A 22,749-nucleotide genomic window follows, 5' to 3' on the forward strand; every position below is an offset into this window, starting at 1 on the left:
AAATAACTAAACACCTACCACTTCTCTTCACTAATACTTTTAAAAAAATTTACCGCGCAAATTCGATAAAGTCATCTTTACACCCGCGAACATGTTGGTGGTAACCAACAAATCCGACGAACAACGTATATTTGCAAATACTCGCGAGATTTTTATAACAATCTGATCCAATATTATGCACTCAGAGAAAATATTGGCAGATCTTTTCGAATATCTGATCCAATATTCTACACTCAGAGAAAATATTGGCAGATATTTTCGATTATCTTAAACTGTGAATGATTAACAAAAGTTGCAGAAAATACACTCATAGAAAAAATGTATGCTAAAAAACAGCAGTACATGTCTGCTGTTACATTATCTCAGAGAATAAAGCCGCCGATTTAACTTTTAGGCAGTCGACGCCGCCTCCGAATATGTCGACTTATCTCGACTCAAATTTAGCCGCCAATTAATCGAAAATGTCCATTTAAATCAGAAAAAATTACTTCTAATTGTCGAATTTTTCCAAAATTTTGAACCTTCCACCCATTTTTCCTATTTTTATTTTGCCTATTTTTTCCAAAAAAAAATTAAAAAAATACATCAAAACAAATTACATTAAAAATGTGAACTTTATTGAATTAATTTTTTTAAAATAATACATCAAAACAAATTACATTAAAAAGGTTAACTTTATTACATTAAATTTATTAAAATAATACATCAAAACAAATTGCATTAAAAATTTGAACTTTATTACATTAAATTTGTTAACACACCTATTATTCAAAAGTCAGCCAAGAAACAACAGCTGACTTAGGTTCCACACCACAGAGAATTCTCTTCTCTCAACTCGTTACGAATGTGAAAAATAAAAGAAAATAGGAAACAAGCTGCAATGTTTGTTTACAACCAAATTGTATTAAACTAATCTGGTAAATGCAACATTTGGTTCGACGCAAGCCAATCTCCCATCTTCCTCCATGTACCACGTGCAGTTTCAGAAATACAAAAAAAAAACAGTTATTCTCCGTAATATATGCTTTGGTTTGTTATAAAGAACGGCAAACGTTAAGGTGTGTGACATACATAAATATATGAAATATATGATATACATACATATCTAGGATTCATAATAATGGAAACTTTTGCTTCGAACATAACTGAGAAATACTTGTGGTACTACGTGAAGTGAAGAGAATCCATGTTGTACTTTTTCTTAAGTACTTACATTTTTATTGTTCCTTTTTTTCGGAACACACATTGTTTCGGATAAGTACTTGACAAGCAAGTGTTCTCTTCACTTCAATGCTTGCGCTCTGAGAGAAAGACAGTGTATGTACTATATTCGACAGCGAATTTCATACATGTAGTGAAAAGTTATTCGATGCAGACCTCTATTGTATCAAAGATTTTGAATTACAGAAGATGGGAGAATGGCGACTGAGCACATCAAACCATTTACCAGATTAGTTTAATACCCAAACCAACTCAAATCGGCACGAACATAAGTTCCACAAAAGTATTTTGTGAGAGCGGTTTTTATTATGGCGGATGAGTGGAAGAATAAAAATGAAAACATATGCAAGAAAAAACATATGATCAAAATTATTTTGTTATGCTGTATGAAAGCGGTATTTTCAGTTTTTCAATATTCAAGTAAATCGTACGTATTCAATATTCAAGTAAACGGACGTAATTCACAAAAATTCGAATAAAGCTCATGCAACTCCTTCAAAATGCGCTAAGTCATCTGGAATGAAGCTGTTCATATAAAAGTTTATGTTCCCATATACCAAAGATTATGAATTACAGTTCCATAATCTTTGCCCATATACATACATGTAAATCTGAACCGAACAAATAAGACGAACTCAGATGTCTACGAGCAAATGCTGTAGACACTAGAAACGCCTCTCCAAGTGCTAAAGTTTTTGCTAACCTCATCTGCAAACCTGGGCGAAATAAATATTTGCAGGAAGAACGCAATATTACGCTCAATATGTATTTCAAATGCCCTAGAGCCTTAGATTATACTTTTGTGGAACTTATGTTCGTGGCGATTTGAGTTGGTTTGAGTATTAAACTAATCTGGTAAATGGTTTGATGTGCTCAGTCGCCATTCTCCCATCTTCTGTAATTCAAAATCTTTGGAAATACCTTTTATTGTTGTATTTATGCATTTATTGAAAAAATTTTCTAATATTGAACTATAAAACACACCAAATTTCTTTAATTAAAAATTTAAGTAAAATAATCGGCTTCGTCTTCGGCCGATTAATGCTTTTTTGCCGAACATCGTCTTCGGCCAAAAAACCCCGCTTCGGTCGAGCTCTACAAGAGAATACCGCTTTCACCTAATCCAATTGAAACAAAATAGAGAATACGTACAGCTATGAATTTTATTTGTTTTTTAAGTTGATAAATAATTTACAAATAGTACACAGTCTCTTGTTTATGTGAAAAAATATTTTAATATCAAGTTCCCAAACAGGAAATGCAATCATTATTACTGAAAGATACTTTAACTAAACGTTGGCAATTCGTGGGTAATGCAATCAAACGATTGGGTGTAGTAGACGATGATGATGAAGACGAACTGCTTTCACTGAAACGAAATTTGTTTCTTAGAAATATGCGATTATGGTGAAGTAAGAAAATCACATTACCCCATAGCTGAAAGTTTTTTGACATCCCAAACACGTAGGCTACCATCACGACATCCAGATGCTAAATGACGGCCATTGGAGCTCCAAGCAATATTTGTCACTGTCGATGTGTGATCTTTTAGTTCATTTAGTTGGGATCCTGCTGCCAAATCAAAAATTCGAATTTTCGATTCTTCACCACCAGCTGCAATCATTTTTCCATCTGGACTGAAAGCAATACTACAGACGGGTTGTTTACAATCGGAGAAGACCCTCATTAGTTTACCACTAGTGACACACCACAAACGGACAGAGAAATCTGCTGAGCCTGTGGCAATGTAATTACCATTCGGATGAAAAGCTAAACACTGTAAAGACATTCAAATATGTGAGGACATTACTATTGTTTCTTTATTTTTTAAAAGAGGGCCGAGGAAGATTTTGCTATCAAGTAGGGATATTTTAGTCAGGGATTTTTTATTTTTCCCACAACAGTTTTGACGTGGTAAGGATTGTCGTCAAATTAAAAAAAAATTTGGCAGGGAAGTTTAGAAACTACACGTCGATAACACCGTTCCATGATTCATACCAATAAGACAATTTTGCCATTTATTTCCTAAGCTCAATATGTAGCCCCAACGAAAATTCCGTTTGCGTGCCAATAAGGCAGTATTGTAATGTATTTCATGGTGCAAAATGTAAGTAGACGATAACATCGTACGAACGAAATTTTCAATAGATAAAGGCCGGCATACACCTCCAGCGGCAATTTCCGCTATCCATAAGAAATGCATTACCACATAGTTGCTAACGAAAATCCCGTGAGGAGTTATTATCGACTGTTTACATTTTCTGTCCATAACATATACATAGCAAAACTGTGTTATTAGTACACAAGCGAAATTTCTGCGAGAGTTGTATACACGGTTGTCGTAGTTGGTAGACTTCTACTAAAAATGTTTGGTAGATTTCTTGATATTTTGGTAGATATTGCAAGATATACCTCTCCAACTAAGATGAACATCAATTTTCTATAGAAATAAAATTTTGACAAAATTTTCTATAGGAATAAAATTTTGACAAAATTTTCTATAGAAATAAAATTTTGACAAAAATTTTCTAGAGTAATAAAATTTTGACAAAATTTCCTATAGAAATAAAATTTAGACAAAATTTTCTATAGAAATAAAATTGTGACAAAATTTTCTATATAAATAAAATTTTGAAAAAATTTTCTATAAAAATAAAATTTTGAAAAAATTTGGACAAAATTTTCTATAGAAATAAAATGTTGACAATATTTTCTATAGAAATAAAATTTTGACAAAATTTTCTATATAAATAAAATTTTGACAAAATTTTCTATAGAAATAAAATTTTGACAAAATTTTCTATAGAAATAAAATTTTGACAAAATTTTCTATAGAAATAAAATTTAGACAAATTTTTCTATAGAAATAAAATTTAGACAAAATTTTCTATAGAAATAAAATTTTGACAAAATTTTCTATAGAAATAAAATTTTGACATTTTCTATAGAAATAAAATTGAGACAAAATTTTCTATAGAAATAACATTTTGACAAATTTTTCTATAGAAATAAAATTTCGACAAAATTTTCTATAGAAATAAAAGTTTGACAAAATTTTGTATACCCGTGTAAAAATTGGAGGATCCAATCCTATCTAATAATATCAAATTGGGTCTAATTGGATCTGTTCAGATATTGGTTCAGACATAATTAGATATGCACATATATGCTATATATGGTGCTAGATCTGGTTAGATATAATTGCAGATCTCATCATATATAGTATAATATCTAATTATATCTGGCATATCTAATAATATATGCTTGGATAGGACCATATATAGCACTATATCTAATAAGATATGGTAGATATAACATCATATCTGACTATATATGGGGTTAAATACGGTCCAAAATATAAAAAAAAATCATGAACAAGTTAAAAAGATTTTTGAAATACACGTCTAAACCTCAATGCCATTATGTCAAATGTCAACGCCGTCAGGGGCATCACTTCTAAACAAATTTAACGCCAGACTAGCTGAGAAAATTAAGAAATTTAATATAATTGTTTTAAATGTGTTCCTTTGATAAAGTGTATATCGTTTCCTTTATTGCGGAGTTTATGTAGGTAAGTAGATTGTATTTGTTATTTCCTTAGTAGTCATTTTCATATTGTTTTACTATTTTCTAGATTTGGAAAAAAGGAAACCTCAGTGATGTACTGGTTAACATGCCCGCCTTGCATTCAAAAGGTCACGGGTTCAATCCCAGTTCCGACCAACACCAAAAATTATTTCGGCGGTGGATTATCTCCTCGCAGTAATGTTGGTGACATTTCTGCTTCAAAGATTCTCTAAGTTGTTTCAGCGCAACGTGAAATGCCGATAGGACTCGATTATAGCAAGGAGGTCGCATGTTATTGAGCTAATTATTGAATCGAGCAGCAGTCAGTGATAAGTGAGATGTTGATCACTGTGATGTCATGATGGTCTGAATAGTATGTATGAGCCTAAAATAACAGCCTATCGCTATACCTAACCTAATCCCGAATACACTTTAAATGTGAGTATTAAAAGCAACATAAAATTATATGGCAATTTTTATTGCAACTTAAAGAAGAATGATCCAAAACAATACTAATACTTGCTTACATAGTTCAATATATTCCCATATTTGTTTATTCCTATATTTGTTTAATAATTGTTTTTTTACTTAATTTCATTGCAGATTTCCTTAACGCTGTAATACTTTAGTCGCGTGTCTAAGTCCAAAGCAGAAGAAACAAACGAAAAAACCCTTGGACAACACTCTAACTCAACTGTCAATACTCTTAAATAGCTTTGATGGATCAATTTAAATTAAACATATTTATTATGCACATACTTTTTGTCTGTATTATTAAATAAAACAATTGATCTCATTTTATATACAAATTATGGGCTTTTATGTGTTGAAAGACCTCGAAAGATACAATTGTATCAAATAATATACAATTATATCCAATTAGATCTGATTAGATGTGTCTCATTTTTGAGATCTGATCAGATCCAATTTCATAGTATTTAGATCTGACCAGATATAACCATTTTTCGGATCTGCTCAGATCTGACCATATCTTGGCTCAGATCTAACCATATCAAATCAGATACCCCAATTTTTACACGGGTAGAAATAAAATATTGACAAAATTTTCTATAGAAATAAAATGTTGACAAAATTTTCTATAGAAAAAAAATTGACAAAATTTTCTATAGAAAAAAAATTGACAAAATTTTCTATAGAAATAAAATTTTGACAAAATTTTCTATAGAAATAAAATGTTGACAATATTTTCTATAGAAATAAAATTTTGACAAAATTTTCTATATAAATAAAATTTTGACAAAATTTTCTATAGAAATAAAATTTTGACAAAATTTTCTATAGAAATAAAATTTTGACAAAATTTTCTATAGAAATAAAATTTTGAAAAAAATTTCTATAGAAATAAAATTTTGACAAAATTTTCTATAGAAATAAAATTTTGACATTTTCTATAGAAATAAAATTTTGACAAAATTTTCTATAGAAATAAAATATTGACAAAATTTTCTATAGAAATAAAATTTTGACAAAATTTTCTATAGAAATAAAATTTTGACAAAATTTTCTATAGAAATAAAATTTGGACAAAATTTTCTATAGAAATAAAATTTAGACAAAATTTTCTATAGAAATAAAATTGTGACAAAATTTTCTATAGAAATAAAATTTAGACAAAATTTTCTATAGAAATAAAATTGTGACAAAATTTTCTATATAAATAAAATTTTGACAAAATTTTCTATAAAAATAAAATTTTGAAAAAATTTGCTATAGAAATAAAATTTGGACAAAAATTTCTATAGAAATAAAATGTTGACAAAATTTTCTATAGAAATAAAATTTTGACAAAATTTTCTATATAAATAAAATGTTGACAAAATTTTCTATATAAATAAAATTTTCACAAAATGTACTATAGAAATATTTTGACAATATTTTTCATAGAATTAAAACTTTCTATAGACAAAAAAATGTTCTATAGAAATAAAATGTTGACAAAATAAAAATAAAATTTTGAAAAAAAAAATCAATTAGTTTAATAGCTTCAGAAATTTTAATTTTCCTGTAAGGTTTTGCAAAATATCTAAAATTCGACACATTTACAATTCAAGGGATATTTATAAACACAAAAACAAAAAGTCCGTAAATATGAGGGATCATAATATATAATAATGAAAATACTAAAGTTAATTAAATATTTTTTTAAAGAAAAAACATGTTGTTTTCATACAACCACAAAAATTTTAAATTAAGTTTTTTTTTTTTAATTTGGTAGATTTTTTTAAATTTTCTTCAAAATTTGGTTGATTATTTTTGGCACGAGTGGTGAACGTGGGTGTATAACGGGCTTAAAATATATATGCATTTCTTACGGATAACAACACTTTTTAGCATTATGGGAGAAAATGTTATCAATCGATTCGTTGTACCGCAATATGTAAACAATTTCTACACCTACTGGGCGAAAGAAAATTTCATTATGCCTTTAGCCCAACATACAATGAATTTTATATATTATTTGGCCATTTTATTTTTTACACTCAAAATAAAATGTGTGTCTTAATTTTCAATTCCTAATTTGCTTCCTAATTTTCAATTCTCTACAGTAACTGGTGTTGCCTTTTCTTTCCGTTCTTCAGCAGACAATGTTTGTCAATACTTTTTGTTTTTCTTTTTTGTATTTGCTGCAATGTTATGTACTATATATTTCCAAACCTCTTATACATACCTCAACATCTTGAGTATGTCCCGCGTAGGTTATTAGAGGAAATTCTTTTTCAAGTGACCATAAACGTGCAGTCAAATCTTTTGATCCCGTTGCCACATACATACCTACGGGACTTTCATCTATGCACCATATTGGATAGTGATGTCCTCGGTATATTGCGGCACATTGTAAATTTTCAGATTTCCAACAACGCATTGTTCTGTCCTTGGAGACGCTGTATATGATGGGATAATGTTGTGAAAATCGTACATCTGTGACACCTGCACCATGACCTCGTAAACTGACACCACCATAACTATTGCTATAAATAAATAAATGTTATATATATTAAAAATTCTTTAATTTTGTTTGGAAAAGAAATAAGGCGATGGATCTAACACAGCATACACACTTTTGTTGGTAGCCGGCAATTAAAAATTACTAAAATATGGAAACAAAATAATATCAACGTTATCGACAGCATAACTAAGTTAAACACAAAAGACTCCGTTCAATGGTTAGCTAATTCTATGAAATTTTACTGGGGATATTTCCATTAATGAGATTATGTCCATATAAGCCCTTTTGCCGTATTAACATTCAATAGAAATACCAATAAAAATAAAAAAAGGAGGAACGCACAGTTATCGACCACATTCAGGATTAGGGAAAAAGGCAAAAATTGGGTAGCTTTTTTGAGAAAAATCGAACAATCAAAAATCAAAATTGTATGTCGCCTTTAGACTGAAATGGGAATAATGTGGAGATGTTTTTTGGAAAAATATTTTTAATTGAAAAATTCGCATATGATATCTGCCGCTGATTTGTATGAAAAGTTTCAATGTTTGCCTTTTATTCGTTTACATCATATAAAAAGTCGAAAAATCGCCTACGAGAAAGTTAAAAATTGAATTCTCTTTTTTTGTAATTGAAAAATTTTTATTTTTAATTCTGATTATAACTCATATCTACACAAAGTTATCCTCTATGCTCTTCCGTCACAAATTGGCGATGCCTATGAATACTTTTCTGGGAGTCTCTAACGATGGAACTGTCATGGTATACCCCAGTTGTACATAAAAAAAATCAAAAATGGAAATAATAAACTTATGGACATTTTTGCCGTTTATTTCTACTATTTAAAATTTGATACACACATAAAAGTTTTACTTGGGTATGCTCCATGTCCTATTCCGTTTTTCTTTAATTAAAAAATTCAGCTTGGGTACAAATCACGATATGCACTTTTAGAGAGTGATCAAACGCGATTGGAGACACTCCGTTAGATTGGTTTATATTTGAACACCGATTTTTTGTAAATTCGTAGTACCACTAACACCGGAGTTTTCAAGGCCTCAAAAGCTTGCGGTTTTTGCGATTTCAATAAAAAATTATCAGTTTAGGGCCACAAGTAGGCAGTTAGACCCGAGTATCCGAGTATAGTAATAAACTGCTTTAAAACCATTTTCAAAAAAAAATCACAATGTATTTAATATTAAAAAAGATTGTAGCAATCTTTAAAAAAAAAATAATGACAATAAAATTAGAATTTAATTTCCAAATAATTTGTTATAATTTTGAAATAACCACTTGAATCGGTCATGCCGTTTTTTGGTTAAAGAAAGGTCTTCAGTTTTGAAAACTTGGGAAACTTGAGTTATCAAAGGCTGTTGTTGTAACATTTTTTGTGATTTCATCCATTTTTATGTTATACGCTTTGGTACTTCAGCTTGTAGCCAGATCGAGGAACTCTGCGACTAAGGTGGGGTGTGTCCGGAGTGATCTGGTGGTGCCGGGTTGGTTTAGCTGGGCAAGAGAAAAGATGACGCGTGTCGTGTGGTTGCAAAAATACGTCAGCTACGCTGCTGTCAATCACTGATAAGTAGGAATTGAGGCGATTGCACTTGTCTGAACTTAATTGGGCTAAGACTACCCTAGTCTGCCGTGGGAAATTTCTTTCCTCCGGTGCTATGGGCGGTGGTCGGACTCCGAGAACATTGTAGCTTCTCACCGCTTCAGCTACAGTATCCTCATGAATCATGTACAAATCTGCCTAGTACGCTGCTTGATCTAGAGACCCTCTTTTGTAACGCTGGATCTCGCGATCTAGATGATGTATATCAACCCTTACGTTCATGGGTGATGGTTTGGATGATTACTGCAATAACAGCCCAGGAAATACTGCTTTGACAACATGTTGTTGTGTCTTCGCACAGGGATGATATTTGTCTCCACATAAAGGTGTCCAGGAGTGTGCTGCAGAGACACCCAGTCGCAGTTCTAAGGGCAGCGTTCTGGCAGGTCTGTATGTTATTGCACTGCGTATCACTAGTCTGCGGTGTCCACAGTGGAGCTGCATAGTTTACCACTGGTGCAATGGTTAGCATGCCCGCCTTGCATACACAAGGTCGTGGGTTCGATTCCTGCTTCGACCGAACACCAAAAAGTTTTTCAGCGGTGGATTATCCCACCTCAGCAATGCTGGTGACATTTCTGAGGGTTTCAAAGCTTCTCTAAGTGGTTTCACTGTAATGTGGAACGCCGTTCGGATTCGGCTATAAAAAGGAGGTCCCTTGTCATGGAGCTTAACATGGAATCGGTCAGCACTCAGTGATAAGAGAGAAGTTCACCAATGTGGTATCACAATAGACTGAATAGTCTAAGTGAGCCTGATACATCGGGCTGCCACCTAACCTAACCTTACCACTGACGGGCCAATTGCCTTATAGGTAGTTAACAAGTGTTTTTGTCCGCACCCCAAGTACTGCCGGCAAGTGTCTTGAGGACCTTGTTTCTATCACGGAGCTTATTACAAATTGCAGTGGCATGGACCTTAAAAGGCTGTCGAATGTGACCCCAAGAATCTTGGGGTAATTTGTGGTCGGAATCATTTCGCCATCAACACCAATATTCAACTACCTAGGTACTTCTTCCGTCCATGTAGTGAATAGTGTGGCTGAGGATTTGATGGGGGATATCGTCAAGTTTCTCGCAGTGAAATAACTGGAACGTGTTGAAATACTTTGTAAACTGTGTTATCGGCACTCCAACGAAATTCCCGCCAGAGGTACATACCGGGCTTAAGGATACTACTAACGCTATTATCCATGTTTTATTTTGCTATCGCAAGGTAAAACTGTGTTATAGGCATGTAACAGGAATTAGCGGACTTAAACCCGGTATGCAGCTCTTGCGAAAAATATTGTTGCATGTCAATAATACAGTTTTACCACACATTTTCTTTATGAGTTCAAAATGTAAATAATCGATAATAACGGCTCACGAAATTTTCGGTAGCAAAACCACCAATGCGTTTCTTATGGATAGCGGAAATTTCGGCTGGAGGTGCATACCGCATTTAAGTGAAAACTTTGACAGTGATTTGTGTATCGGGTAAAACATAACTTCAAGGTCTTACGAAATGGGAGAAAATTTAAATAAGCGATAACATCACCGTAATGAAAAATTCGCTATTAAAATTTCCGGTACCCATAAAAATGCATTGCTATATATTTACTAATGAGATTTCCGTGAGGAATTATTACCGATTGTTTACAATTTGCTCTCATAAGAAATAGATGACAAAACAGTGTTATTGGCAAACAAACGACATTTCCGAAAAGAGACTCATGCCGGGCTAATGCATTTCTTATGGGTAGCGGAATTTTCGAACTACATACATACCGAGCTTAAGCCCATTAAACGCAGATAATGCAGTTATTGTGTATTGCAAATAATTATTTGCAAATTGCAAATAATCGGCAACAGCACCTCGCGGAATTTTTGGCGTTTCGAATGGGTAGTACAGATTAGCTTACGACCTAATAGAAGAGATTCCTATTCGTTTGGATGAATAATACACTCCGTGTCGAGTTATTTCGGAAATATACAAATCTACGAAAACAGTTCTGAAATAATGTTGATTCATTTTCAGCCATAAATCTATTTTCAGGATATCTATTCATCGATGCTAATATGGTACTGTCATCACTACTTTAATATGGAAATAGTATTGGTCGTATACGCCAGACACAAAACTCTAAACCAAGAGGGCTCTGCGTGCCAGAGGTCAAAAAGCGCATTTTTCACTCTGATGTATACGATTACTTTACACACGAAATAGCCCATAGATGTTGTACAAAATCAGATCAGAAGTAATGAGCAAGAGGATGGAAGTCATACTTTTTAGCATTCGATGCATTAGTTCGCATCAGTTCTTCGGATGTTAGGTTAGGTTAGGCTCACTTAGACTATTCAGTCCCTAACATTCTTCGGATGTTATGCTACTACAATATTTCGGATTTCATTTGAGAAAAAAAAGAAAATAATGTAATGTAATGTAAGTCTTGGGAAGAAATTTCAATATTTCTGCTGTCATATTCTTCTAGCCAAAGAATTGAAAGGGATCCTTGGAGAAGGATATCTATGACCCGAAAATCATCCCTAGTTTACAATAATCTAAATAATGTGGGTGATATAAATAATAACTTACTATGAATTGTCTTCGTATTTTTTCTCATAATATTTTTCCTCTATATATTCCTCTTGTAAATCTTTGCCTTTATGTAACTTTTTAATACTTTCTTCAATTTCATCTTCATTTTCTTGGCAGTAATTGTTAATGGTCCATCGGCAATGGGATGTTGAAAAACGATCATAAATATTCTTTCCACGAGTCGATCGTTGATTCATTTCCCATAATTGTATGACGGAGTTATTAAAGCCAGCCACCAAATGACATTCCAAAGGATCAATGGAAGCTGAGGTTAAACTACAAAGTAAAGTTCGAGCGATTAATTTCTATGTAATAAAGAATCGGGGGCATCGAATCTTACCCTTGATTTTTGTCTGCTATTTTCACTATACGTGGACACTCTAAGGGATTTTTGAAAACTTGCTCCCGACATTCCTTTAATGTCTTCAGACAATCTTGAACATTTTGATGCATTTCTTTGGATTCTGAGGCATCCATTTCCGTCTTTATATTTTGCATATCTCCTGCGGCTTCTTCTGCCGGTCTTTTATTGGAACTCCGCTCGCTCGAAGATGAATGGGATTTGCTTTTAACTACTGTTACCATTTCTTCGTCATCATCCTCATCTGTTGGCATAAAAAGTGTATCTTCTGATAATTGCTTTACCTCGTTGTCTATTATATGGATATGAATCCAAGTGTAGATAAGGTTTAATATCAAAACATGTCCTCGCTTTTCCAAGAACGTTTTCAGAGCATTCGCTACCGCTTCGTTGGTGTGTATTTCATATTTTGAGGAGCGAAATTGTGCCACTTCGGGATCTTGTTCTATGGTCTCCAGTTTTTGACAGGCTGAAAGTTTCTGCACCAATTTCATGAAAAAATCCAACTCTGGCTCATCATCGGTAAAGGCTTCGCGAGCAAAGCGTATATTCAAATGTTGCCATCCAGACTCCAGATTTCCATCGACTGAGGGAACAGAGCATCCGTTAATTTTAGTGGGAAATGGTGCCTCATAAGTGTCAACAGGTGCCACCAAATGTGAGTATTTGCGTAGAAAGTCCACAGCTGCCTTAGTTTCGCGCCCCTTTATCAGCTCCACATATAAATGACACAATAGAGGGGCATAGAAACGTTTTAATTCAATCCTTAATTCCTCCGCTTGGGACTCTACAAACTGGGAGAACCTATAATTGTACTGCGCTATAAATAATTACAATTGAAGAACTTCAATATAAACATACTTGGCAAATTGTTGGTCAACCATATTATAATTGTTGGTCAAACACAGGACATTTGAGTAAACAAAAGAATTACCGCCATGCATATCAGAGTCGATCATTTTTTGGAGAACAAAATTTCTTTTGTTTTGCAGTAAAGCAAAATCACTTTTGCGATACTTCTCCGATCCCTGTGAGAATACAAAATTTCCTAGTATATTGGTTCAACAAAATTGCATTGGTCCATTGGTCTCTTGCACTTACCACAAAGTTCTTTTGCTTCAGATAGAGACGCCCAACGGCAGCTCGTAGTATATCGGTTTTTGACTTTGTCTTCGATTTGTTACCACTGCACAAAGGACTCGAGGCATGATGGTTACTTTGTACGCTACTCATTTATTGTTTTAAAAAAAATAGGTTTTAACTAGCAAAGAGCTATTCTAGACTTGCAAATTGTTTTGTATGAAGCAGAACACACAGATGCTGGACTGTCAACAAAGCAAGACAACTGCGGGTAAACATCAGAATTCTGAAAACTGTAATGGGGCCTTCTGAACACATGATTGTTGCAACTAAAACGTTGGCAACGCTGAATAGCTTACTGCATATGACCTCAATAACATTCCAATAAACGCAAGTATTGGAGAAATGCTTATATTCAACAAGCCTTCAAGTAATTTTGCAAAGAATTAAAAAAAATCAATCCCAATAAACACAAATGTTTGAAAAATACTAAAATTCAATAATTTTTCAAACATTTTTTCAAAGGATTAGGGTAATATTCAAGTTGAGAAATTGTTGAGAAAGTCGCGTTCTCAACAAAAAACAGACATTACCCTCAACTGTAAAATTCAACACAATAGCAATAATTTCTCAATTGTAATCCTCAAATTGAAATGCATCGCTACTCAATAATTTCTCAAACAGTTTTCAATGTGAGAAAAATAAAAAATTACCATTGTTGCGAATACTTTCAAACCACAATTTGTATGAAAGTCAATCCTAGTTCTAACTGAAAGTCAATACTAAATTTCTAGGGATTTTGTAAATTTTATTATTTTTTTCGTTAACAAATATAATAATCTTAAAAATGACATTAATAATATATAAAAATAATAATATAATACCAATCAAAATGTAATTATCTTATTAAACGTATTAATAAATAAAACTATGAATACAACTTTAAATATCTTAAACATTTTTACATGTATAATTCCATTTCCTCCATAATGTTGGTGTCATTAATATGCTGGCAATTTGAAATAATTACTATCGAGGAACTTGCTGGCTTGTGTGTTAGAATAGATTCCAGCAAGAGGAAATCACAAAATATCAAACTGATGACGGGATGTAAATTGATGTAATGCACATTTTCATCCAGAAGTTCTTGATATAGGAATTGTTGCACTTTGGTTTAATTGATTGCACTATGTAAGTTTTCTGAAAACTTTTCTTTGTTGTTCCCTTCATCGGTTTTTCATCGGCCAACATCTTCCAAGAATATACCATCCAATGATTTTAGTTTTCTGCAAAACAATCGAGTTTTGTGATTTCCATTATGTTTTCATTTCACTTTTTATTTTGACTTACCAATTTGTATTTCTTCCAACTGACCACGTACTTCGTGATTTCCTCAAAAACGTTGGTGTTACAAAATTGTTATTAAAATACTGGCAATTTTCAGGAACTTGATGACCAGATAATTGGAATAAATTTCCAGCAATTTCAATTCACAAAATAACAAATTAAACCGATGACGCACATTTTCATCCAGAAGTTCTTGATATAGGAATTGTTGCACTTTGTTTTAATTGGTTGCACTTTGTAAGTTTTCTGATAACTTTTCTTTGTTGTTTCCTTCATCGGCCAACATCTTCCAAGAATATACCATTCAATGATTTTAGTTTTCTGCAAAACAATCGAGTTTTGTGATTTCCATTATGTTTTCATTTCACTTTTTATTTTGACTTACCAATTTGTATTTCTTCCAACTGACCACGTATTGTTGTTATTAAAATACTGGCAATTTTCAGGAACTTGATGTCCAGATAATTGGAATAAATTTCCAGCAATTTCAATTCACAAAATAACAAATTAAACCGATGATGCGATATAAATTAAACTATATCACATCGATAGTTTAATTTATATCGCATCATCGGTTTAATTTGTTATTTTGTGAATTGCGAATTATCATCCAGTAGTTGTTGATATGGAAAAGCATAAATACCAAGTTTTTTTGGTTGCACTTTGATTTATGGAAACTTTCTCTTCTCGATAAACCACTACCATTTTTCATCGGCCAGACTCTTAATGTGTCCAAGAATCAGCATCCAAATATTTTAGTTGTCTGCAAAGAGATTTGAGTTTAGTGACTTCCTTAAAGTTTTAATTTCGTGTTTTAGTTTTACTTACCAATTATTATAAGCAATTTCAATTGATTATTAAAAAATTTCCACATTTTTGTATTTCTTCCACGAACTTTGTTGTCCAAAGTAGTATTGAAAACCATGTGGTTTTTTCGTTGCATTTCGGGGTAGTGTTTTGTCAAAGTTTTCTCCAATTATCTTCAACACATTTTCAAAGTTTTCGTCAACATTTTGCCAAATTGGTTGTAATTCGCAAACAATTTGAAGATGAATTGAAGATGAGCTTTTTCAAGTCAAGTTGAATTTATTTTGAAAATGATATTTACCCTCAAACTGAAGAGGTGTTGCATTTGAAAAACGCTCATCCTGTGTTTATTGGGATGTGAGAAATTATTGATATACTCTCAACAAAAACCTGATATTACCATCAAAAGATGTGCACTATGTTCAGTTTTCGAGTTGAAAGTCACTTTTTTCTCGCGATTACTTTTTCTGATATAAGCATTTCAAAGTTTCATTTCATCCTCATCGCTACCACAGACTCGTAAGTGACACTGCAACAATCGCCAAATGTGATAGTATTTTGCCATCACTATTCGCATGAAAGTATTTTGCCATCACTATTGTTACAAAAGCCATTTTATATTTTGTGAAACACCAAGCACAACTAGCTTCTTATAATTTATTTAAATAAAAATGATAATGAAGTGCTGAAAACATAGTTACTTCGCTTAAAATTGTGAAAAGTATATTGGTGAATAATTTTTGACTTTCCAAATGGAATAAAGTGATAGTTTTTCAGATATTTTTCCAGACACGCTGCCTCCATTGAGAATAAAAGCAATGGCTGATAGACGCTACAACATTTAACTTGCAACTTGTAACTCAATATCAATCTTTTATTAATGCATAAAAATATGTTAAATGTGATGTAATAGTCGTATTGTGTTTTACTTGATCACGATGATTCTTTTACAACTATCTTAAAATTCACTTTCTCTAATTGTTTGAAGGGGCTCTTATTGGCGTCCTCATGCGATACTTTTTTTGTAGAAACTGCTAAAGAACTTGTTGACTGTGTTGTAGTTTTTTTTGCGCGATTTGATATTTTTCTTTATTGTACATATTCGAATTGCTAAAGCGTTCGGAGAAGTTGGGTATATATGTCAATCCATTTCGACCGAACTTTTATTTTTGTTTTCTGTTGCTCTTCTTATTAAAGGCCGGTATGCACCTCTAGCGAAAAATTTCATTCCCATAAGAAATGCATTGCTATTTATGCTAACGAAATTTTCGGTAGCGTTTAATTTCGTAAGCTGGTACGCACCTCTAATGAAAATAACAGGGTTGTCAAAAGCATATTTTGGCAGCAAACATTAAATTTCCCTGCCAGCATTTCAAAGTTCCATTTCATCTTCATCGCTACCACAGACTCGTAAATGTCACTACAACCATCCTACTGTGATGGGGGGCAGCATATCATAAAGTACAAAATGTACTTCATACATGTATTTTGCCATCACTACTTTTACAAAAGCCATTTTATTTTTTGTGAAACGCCAAGCGCAACCAGCTTGTTATATTTTATTTAAATAAAAACGAAAATAAAGTTCTGAAAACATAGATTTTACGCTTAAAATTGTGAAAGGTATATTGGTGAACAATTTTTGATTTTCCAAATGGAATAAAGTGATTGTTTTTCAAATATTTTACAGACACGCTGCCTCCATCGAATAAAAACACTGGCTGATAGACGCTGCAACATGTAACTCGCTACTTGTAACTCTACCTCATCATTAATGCAAAAAATTATGTTAAATGTGATGTGATAGTGGTATAAATGTTATATTTTTAAGAATTTGTAAATAATTAATCAAATTATTAAATATCTAAACAAACGTGTTTTACTCGACCACAATGATTCTTTTACCATTATCTTAAAATGTGCTTTTTCTGATTGTTTGGAGGGTCTCTTATTGGCGTCGTTCTAAATTGATCTATAAAGGCACCTAATAATTGCACTCATGCGAAACCTTTTTGTAGTAACTTGGCGTGGTACAACTTCTCAATAGTGACGGCGCTTTTCCGACGAGTTTTTGATATCGTATATGATTGTTTTCAACGTACTGGGGATTCTCAGAAGCGCCCCCAAATTCAAAAAATGTTGGCAGGGTTATTACAATTATTGTGTGCGTAAAAGTTTTAAAAGGTCTGTAAATAATAAACAATTTATTTCAGGAATATTTGGAACATATATTAACAATTTTTAAAAGCGATTAGCTGGTTTAAAATTTGTGTACACAGCCCTGTTTTTTGTTGTTGTAGACTTAAATAAATTTTTGCTACCGAAAATTTCGCTAGAGGTGCATACCGGCCTTAAGTCCGAGATTGTATTGTTTGGGAAATCTTTCATCCTTAGTATGATTTCCCAAACAATACAATCTCGGACTTAATAAGAAGAGCAACAGAAAACAAAAATAAAAGTCCGGTGGAAAGGGACCTAAGATATACAAAGGATTGACATATATACCCAACTTCTCCGAACGCTTTAGCAATTCGAATATGTACAATAAAGGCCGGTATGCACCTCTAGCGAAAAATTTCATTCCCATAAGAAATGCATTGCTATTTATGCTAACGAAATTTTCGTTAGCGTTTAATTTCGTAAGCTGGTTCGCACCTCTAATGAAAAAAACAGGGTTGTCAAAAGCATATTTTGGCAGCAAACATTTAATTTATTACAATCATTGTGTGCGTAAAAGTTTTAAAATGTCTGTAAATAATAAACAATTTATTTGAGGAATATTTGGAACATATATTAACAATTTTTAAAAGCGATTAGCTGGTTTAGAATTTGTGTACACAGCCCCGTTTTTTTGTTGTAGACTTAAATAAATTTTTGCTACCGAAAATTTCGCTAGTGCATACCGGCCTTAAAGCAAAATACCTACAACACAGTCAACAAGTTCTTTAGCAGGACAAAATCAAAAATTAATAAACAGGACAAATCGAATGTGGTGTACAAGATCACATGTAATGGGGATAAGTCTGACATATGCCAGAAGGCATATGTCGGCACTACAAATACAAAATTAAAAACTAGACTCTCTGGGCATAAATCGGACCAAAAAGCAACAGAAAAACCATTAGAACAGAAGACAGCGCTATCAGCTCATTGCACAACGACGGGCATCAATCTAATCTAAAAGATGTACATATTTTAGCCCAGGAAAACAATTATAAAAGAAGGTATATGTTAGAAATGCTACATATTATAAATGTACCGACAGAAAAAAGAATAAATTATAAGACTGACACGGACCATTGTGCGCATATATATAGAAATTTAGTTAAGAAATATAGTAAAAAGAAATAGCTTTTAGTGTAAATTCAAACGTAGTGGCGAGCAAGTCACAACAGGACAACCAGTTTCAAAATGTAAATTTCATATTAGTTTTTGTAATATTTTAATATACAATTGTCTTTTTGTTTGGTTAATTTGTGTTAAATTCTTCCTTCTTTTGTTAAAGTGAATTTCCTTGAAGACGGACAACGATGGTGTTCGAAATATTGGAAAGAAAACAAAAATAAAACATTATAAAAAACTAAGATTTTATTTTGTTTTATTAGTACATGACCTCAAGCCTTACAAACTACAAATTACTACTACAAATAAAAATTAAATTTTGACAAAATTTTCGATAAAAATAAAATTTTGACAAAATTTTCAATAGAAATAAAATTTTAACAAAATTTTCTATCGAAATAAAATGTTGACAAAATTTTTGATAAAAATAAAATTTCTATTTTCCATAGAAAAATTTCTTTTCGATAAAAATAGAATTTTGACAAATTTTTTTATAAAAATAAATTTTTGGCAAAATTTTCGATAAAAATAAAATTTTGACAAAATTTTCTATAGAAATAAAATGTTAACAAAATTTTCTATCGAAATAAAATGTTGACAAAATTTTCTTTAGAAACACAATTTTGACAAAATTTTCAATAAAAATAAAATTTTGACAAAATTTTCTATAGAAATAAAATTTTGACAAAATTTTCTATAGAAATTCAATTTTGACAAAATTTTCTATAGAAATAAAGTATTCACAAAATTTTCTATAGAAACAAAATTTTCTATCGAAATAAAATTTTGACAAAATTTTCAATAAAAATAAAATTTTGACAAAATTTTCTATAGAAATAAAATTTTGACAAAATTTTCTATAGAAATTCAATTTTGACAAAATTTTCTATAGAAATAAAGTATTCACAAAATTTTCTATAGAAACAAAATTTTCTATCGATATAAAATTTTGACAAAATTTTCTGTCGAAATAAAATTTTGACAAAACTAAATTTTTGCAAAATAATATTTTTTGGTAAGTTTTTCTCCAAACGTTGATAGATTATTTTTGTCTCAAGTTTCGACCGTGTTTTTGATCATGGCTTTTACAAAATCGAGATTTTCTTCCCGCATGAACTTGTCTGTTTTGAAAAATTTGCAAAAGACTATTAGCAAATGAGTTTGTTAAAGACTTTCTCAAAATACGAGTATTTTGTCAAAACTATTGTACCATAAACCTGATATCGGCTCAAAAATGTATACACAAAAGGTACTAAATCATTCGCGGGGGTACTACGGTACTGATCTGGGTGAAAAAGTATTGAACAAAGTACTATAGTACTGCATTTTCCATCCCTGTCAGCCAGTGTTTTTATTCTCGTTGGAGGCAGCGTGTCTGTAAAATAGCTGAAAATCAATCATTTTATTCCATTTGGAAAGTCAAAAAATTTTCACCAATATACCTTTTACAATTTTAAGCGAAATAACTATGTTTTCAGCACTTCATTGTTGATTTTATTTAAATTATAAGAAGCTAGTTGCGCTTGGTGTTTCACAAAATGTAAAATGGCTATTGTAACAATAGTGATGACAAAATACTTTCATGTAAATTTCATACTTTTTCATGCGCTTCCCCCATCACAGTTGGGGATTGTTGCAGTGTCACTTAAGCGCTTTACAGACTATCAGTTATTCCGGACGTAATGTCGGTGTTTGTAAAGAATCTTACAGTGTGTCGCATCGATACGACTTGTCGGCGATGACTAAATAATCGATAAATGTGTTATCGATCCCATAAACATGCAGCAATATCGATTATGCCTTCGGACTTAACTTATAATTTGCACAATATATGGGATATGTTCGGCACGAGCATTGTCGTCCGGAATAACTGATAGTCTGTAAAACGCATTACGAGTCTGTGGTCTGTGAAATGGAACTTTGAAATGCTGACAGGGGTTACTACGATTAAAATAGTGAATGGAATTAAGTCATGTTTTTTAGTTATAGGCCAGTATTAAGTTGACATTATTGCGCTAAATTGTCCATTTTTCCACAGTTACATTTATTTAATAATTAATTTTATAGAAAATATAAATTTTATTTTTGCAATTACTTTTCCAGAAATAATCAAAGTTGTAATGCTACGTTCGCACTAGACACTATTTAGAACCAAAATCTCTTTACAAATCGCAAGTGTTCAGACTGGCAAAATAACGAGATTTCGTAGATTTGAGGATTTAACAAGTGTTTGTAAATATACCAATACAAACACAAACCCCCGTATGTGTACACGCACACACCAGGGATGGAAAATACAATTTTTAAGAAAGTACAAAAAAGGTATTTTTTTGAGCGGAAAGGTACTTTTTACTAAATTTCAACAAAAATTTCACTGGAAGATAATTGTCAAGAGACTGAATTTTAAAGAAAAGAAAATTTTGACAAAATTTTCTATATAAATAAAATTTTGACAAAATTTTCTATAGAAATAAAATTTTGCAAAAAATTTCTATAGAAAAAAAATTTTGCAAAATGTTTTCTATAGAAATAAAATTTTGCAAAAATTTCAATTGAAATAAAATTTTGATAAAATTTTCTATAAAAATAAAATTTTGCGAAAATTCTATATAGAAATAAAATTTTGACAACATTTTCTACCGAAATAAAAAATCGATAATATAGAATCGCATTCTTTTTTCGACTAAAACATTCTTGAAGTTCAACAAAATCCTGTTTTTGACTATGTCTTTTACAAAATCGAGATTTTCTTCCCACATGAACATGTCTGTTTTGCCGTATTTGTAAAAGACTATTAGCAAATAAGGTTGATAAAGACTTTCTCAAAATATTAAAATATTTTGTCAAAGCTATTGTACCATAAATCTGATATCGACTCAAAAATGTCTACACAAAAGGTACTAAATCATTCGCGGGGGTACTACGGTACTGACCGGGGTGAAAAAGTATTGAAAAAAGTACTATAGTACTGCATTTTCCATCCCTGGCACACACACATTCATCTACAAGGAAAATTGGTGCAGGGTTGCAAAAAGCGCATTTGTAGTACTAAAACCACAGTTGAACAAGGCAGTATAGGGGATTTTGAAAGAGATTTCAACAAAAATCCTCATTTACGAGGATTTCGTGTCTAGCGCCAACGTAGTGTAAATGAAAACAAACATATTCCTGAAAATCTTGCCAAAATCTAGAGGAACAAGAAACTGCGCATGGATTGAGTTAATTTGTCTGCTTTATATTGAACTGTTTTAATAAAGCAACCGCGAAAATATCAACGCGAAAAGCGAATATGGTCAACGGAGTGAAATTTTTATTTTTTCATTTTTTTTTTAATTTTTTCTTCTTTTTCTATTCTTTTTACCATGATTTAATTGTCCAAAATTTAAATTTTCATTATGTTCGGATTCCGCAACAAAATCTCATACAAATCCAAAAATTCCGAAATATTCTTTCATTTTCGGTACTTTATTTTTTCGAGTTGAAGTACCGAAATTGAACTGACGTAAATCGCATAGTCCGTAATTAGAGCGTGTTAAAGCCTTCTACATGTCGAGATTAGTTAGTTTCATAACATGGCGCCATTTGCAGTGTGAATTAAGAAATAATTTATTTATTAATTTTATATATATTTTTTTTTAAATTAAATATCATAAAATTCAATTGGACATAAATTGGATTGGATAAATTGGCCGATTGGACGTAACTTTAATTCCTTACAAATCTAACGCCGTTCGCTGTGCGACATTTATGTATGTGTTTAAGGATCTGTGATATCACATTCGACAACCCTAACATAAAACATTGACACCTGTCTGATAAATAATGCACAGCTGATTCGCTATGTTGTTATTGAATTCTCTT

The 22,749-nt window shown here is 31.7% G+C and overlaps 1 protein-coding gene and 1 long non-coding RNA gene across 2 annotated transcripts; both read right to left on the reverse strand.

Moving 5' to 3' along the window:
- Nucleotides 1-2,366: 2,366 nt before the first annotated feature.
- On the reverse strand, nucleotides 2,367-13,657 carry wda (will decrease acetylation). The gene is made up of 7 exons (XM_075291716.1): nucleotides 13,414-13,657; nucleotides 13,174-13,340; nucleotides 12,292-13,116; nucleotides 11,949-12,227; nucleotides 7,478-7,778; nucleotides 2,652-2,998; nucleotides 2,367-2,590 (listed from the first exon to the last, which is right to left on the reverse strand). Exons 1-7 carry the CDS (start codon nucleotides 13,543-13,545, stop codon nucleotides 2,461-2,463), a joined length of 2,181 nt encoding a protein of 726 aa, XP_075147831.1. The 5' UTR covers nucleotides 13,546-13,657; the 3' UTR covers nucleotides 2,367-2,460.
- Nucleotides 13,658-14,281: 624 nt separating this feature from the next.
- LOC142242434 (uncharacterized) lies at nucleotides 14,282-15,880 on the reverse strand. Its single transcript, XR_012724100.1, has 4 exons — nucleotides 15,568-15,880; nucleotides 15,125-15,502; nucleotides 14,743-15,060; nucleotides 14,282-14,678 (listed from the first exon to the last, which is right to left on the reverse strand). It is a non-coding gene; the product is annotated as an uncharacterized LOC142242434 (long non-coding RNA).
- Between the last annotated feature and the right edge of the window lie 6,869 nt (nucleotides 15,881-22,749).

The sequence above is a fragment of the Haematobia irritans genome, chromosome 1, assembly GCF_050003625.1.
Source record: "Haematobia irritans isolate KBUSLIRL chromosome 1, ASM5000362v1, whole genome shotgun sequence".
NCBI lineage: Eukaryota > Metazoa > Arthropoda > Insecta > Diptera > Muscidae > Haematobia > Haematobia irritans.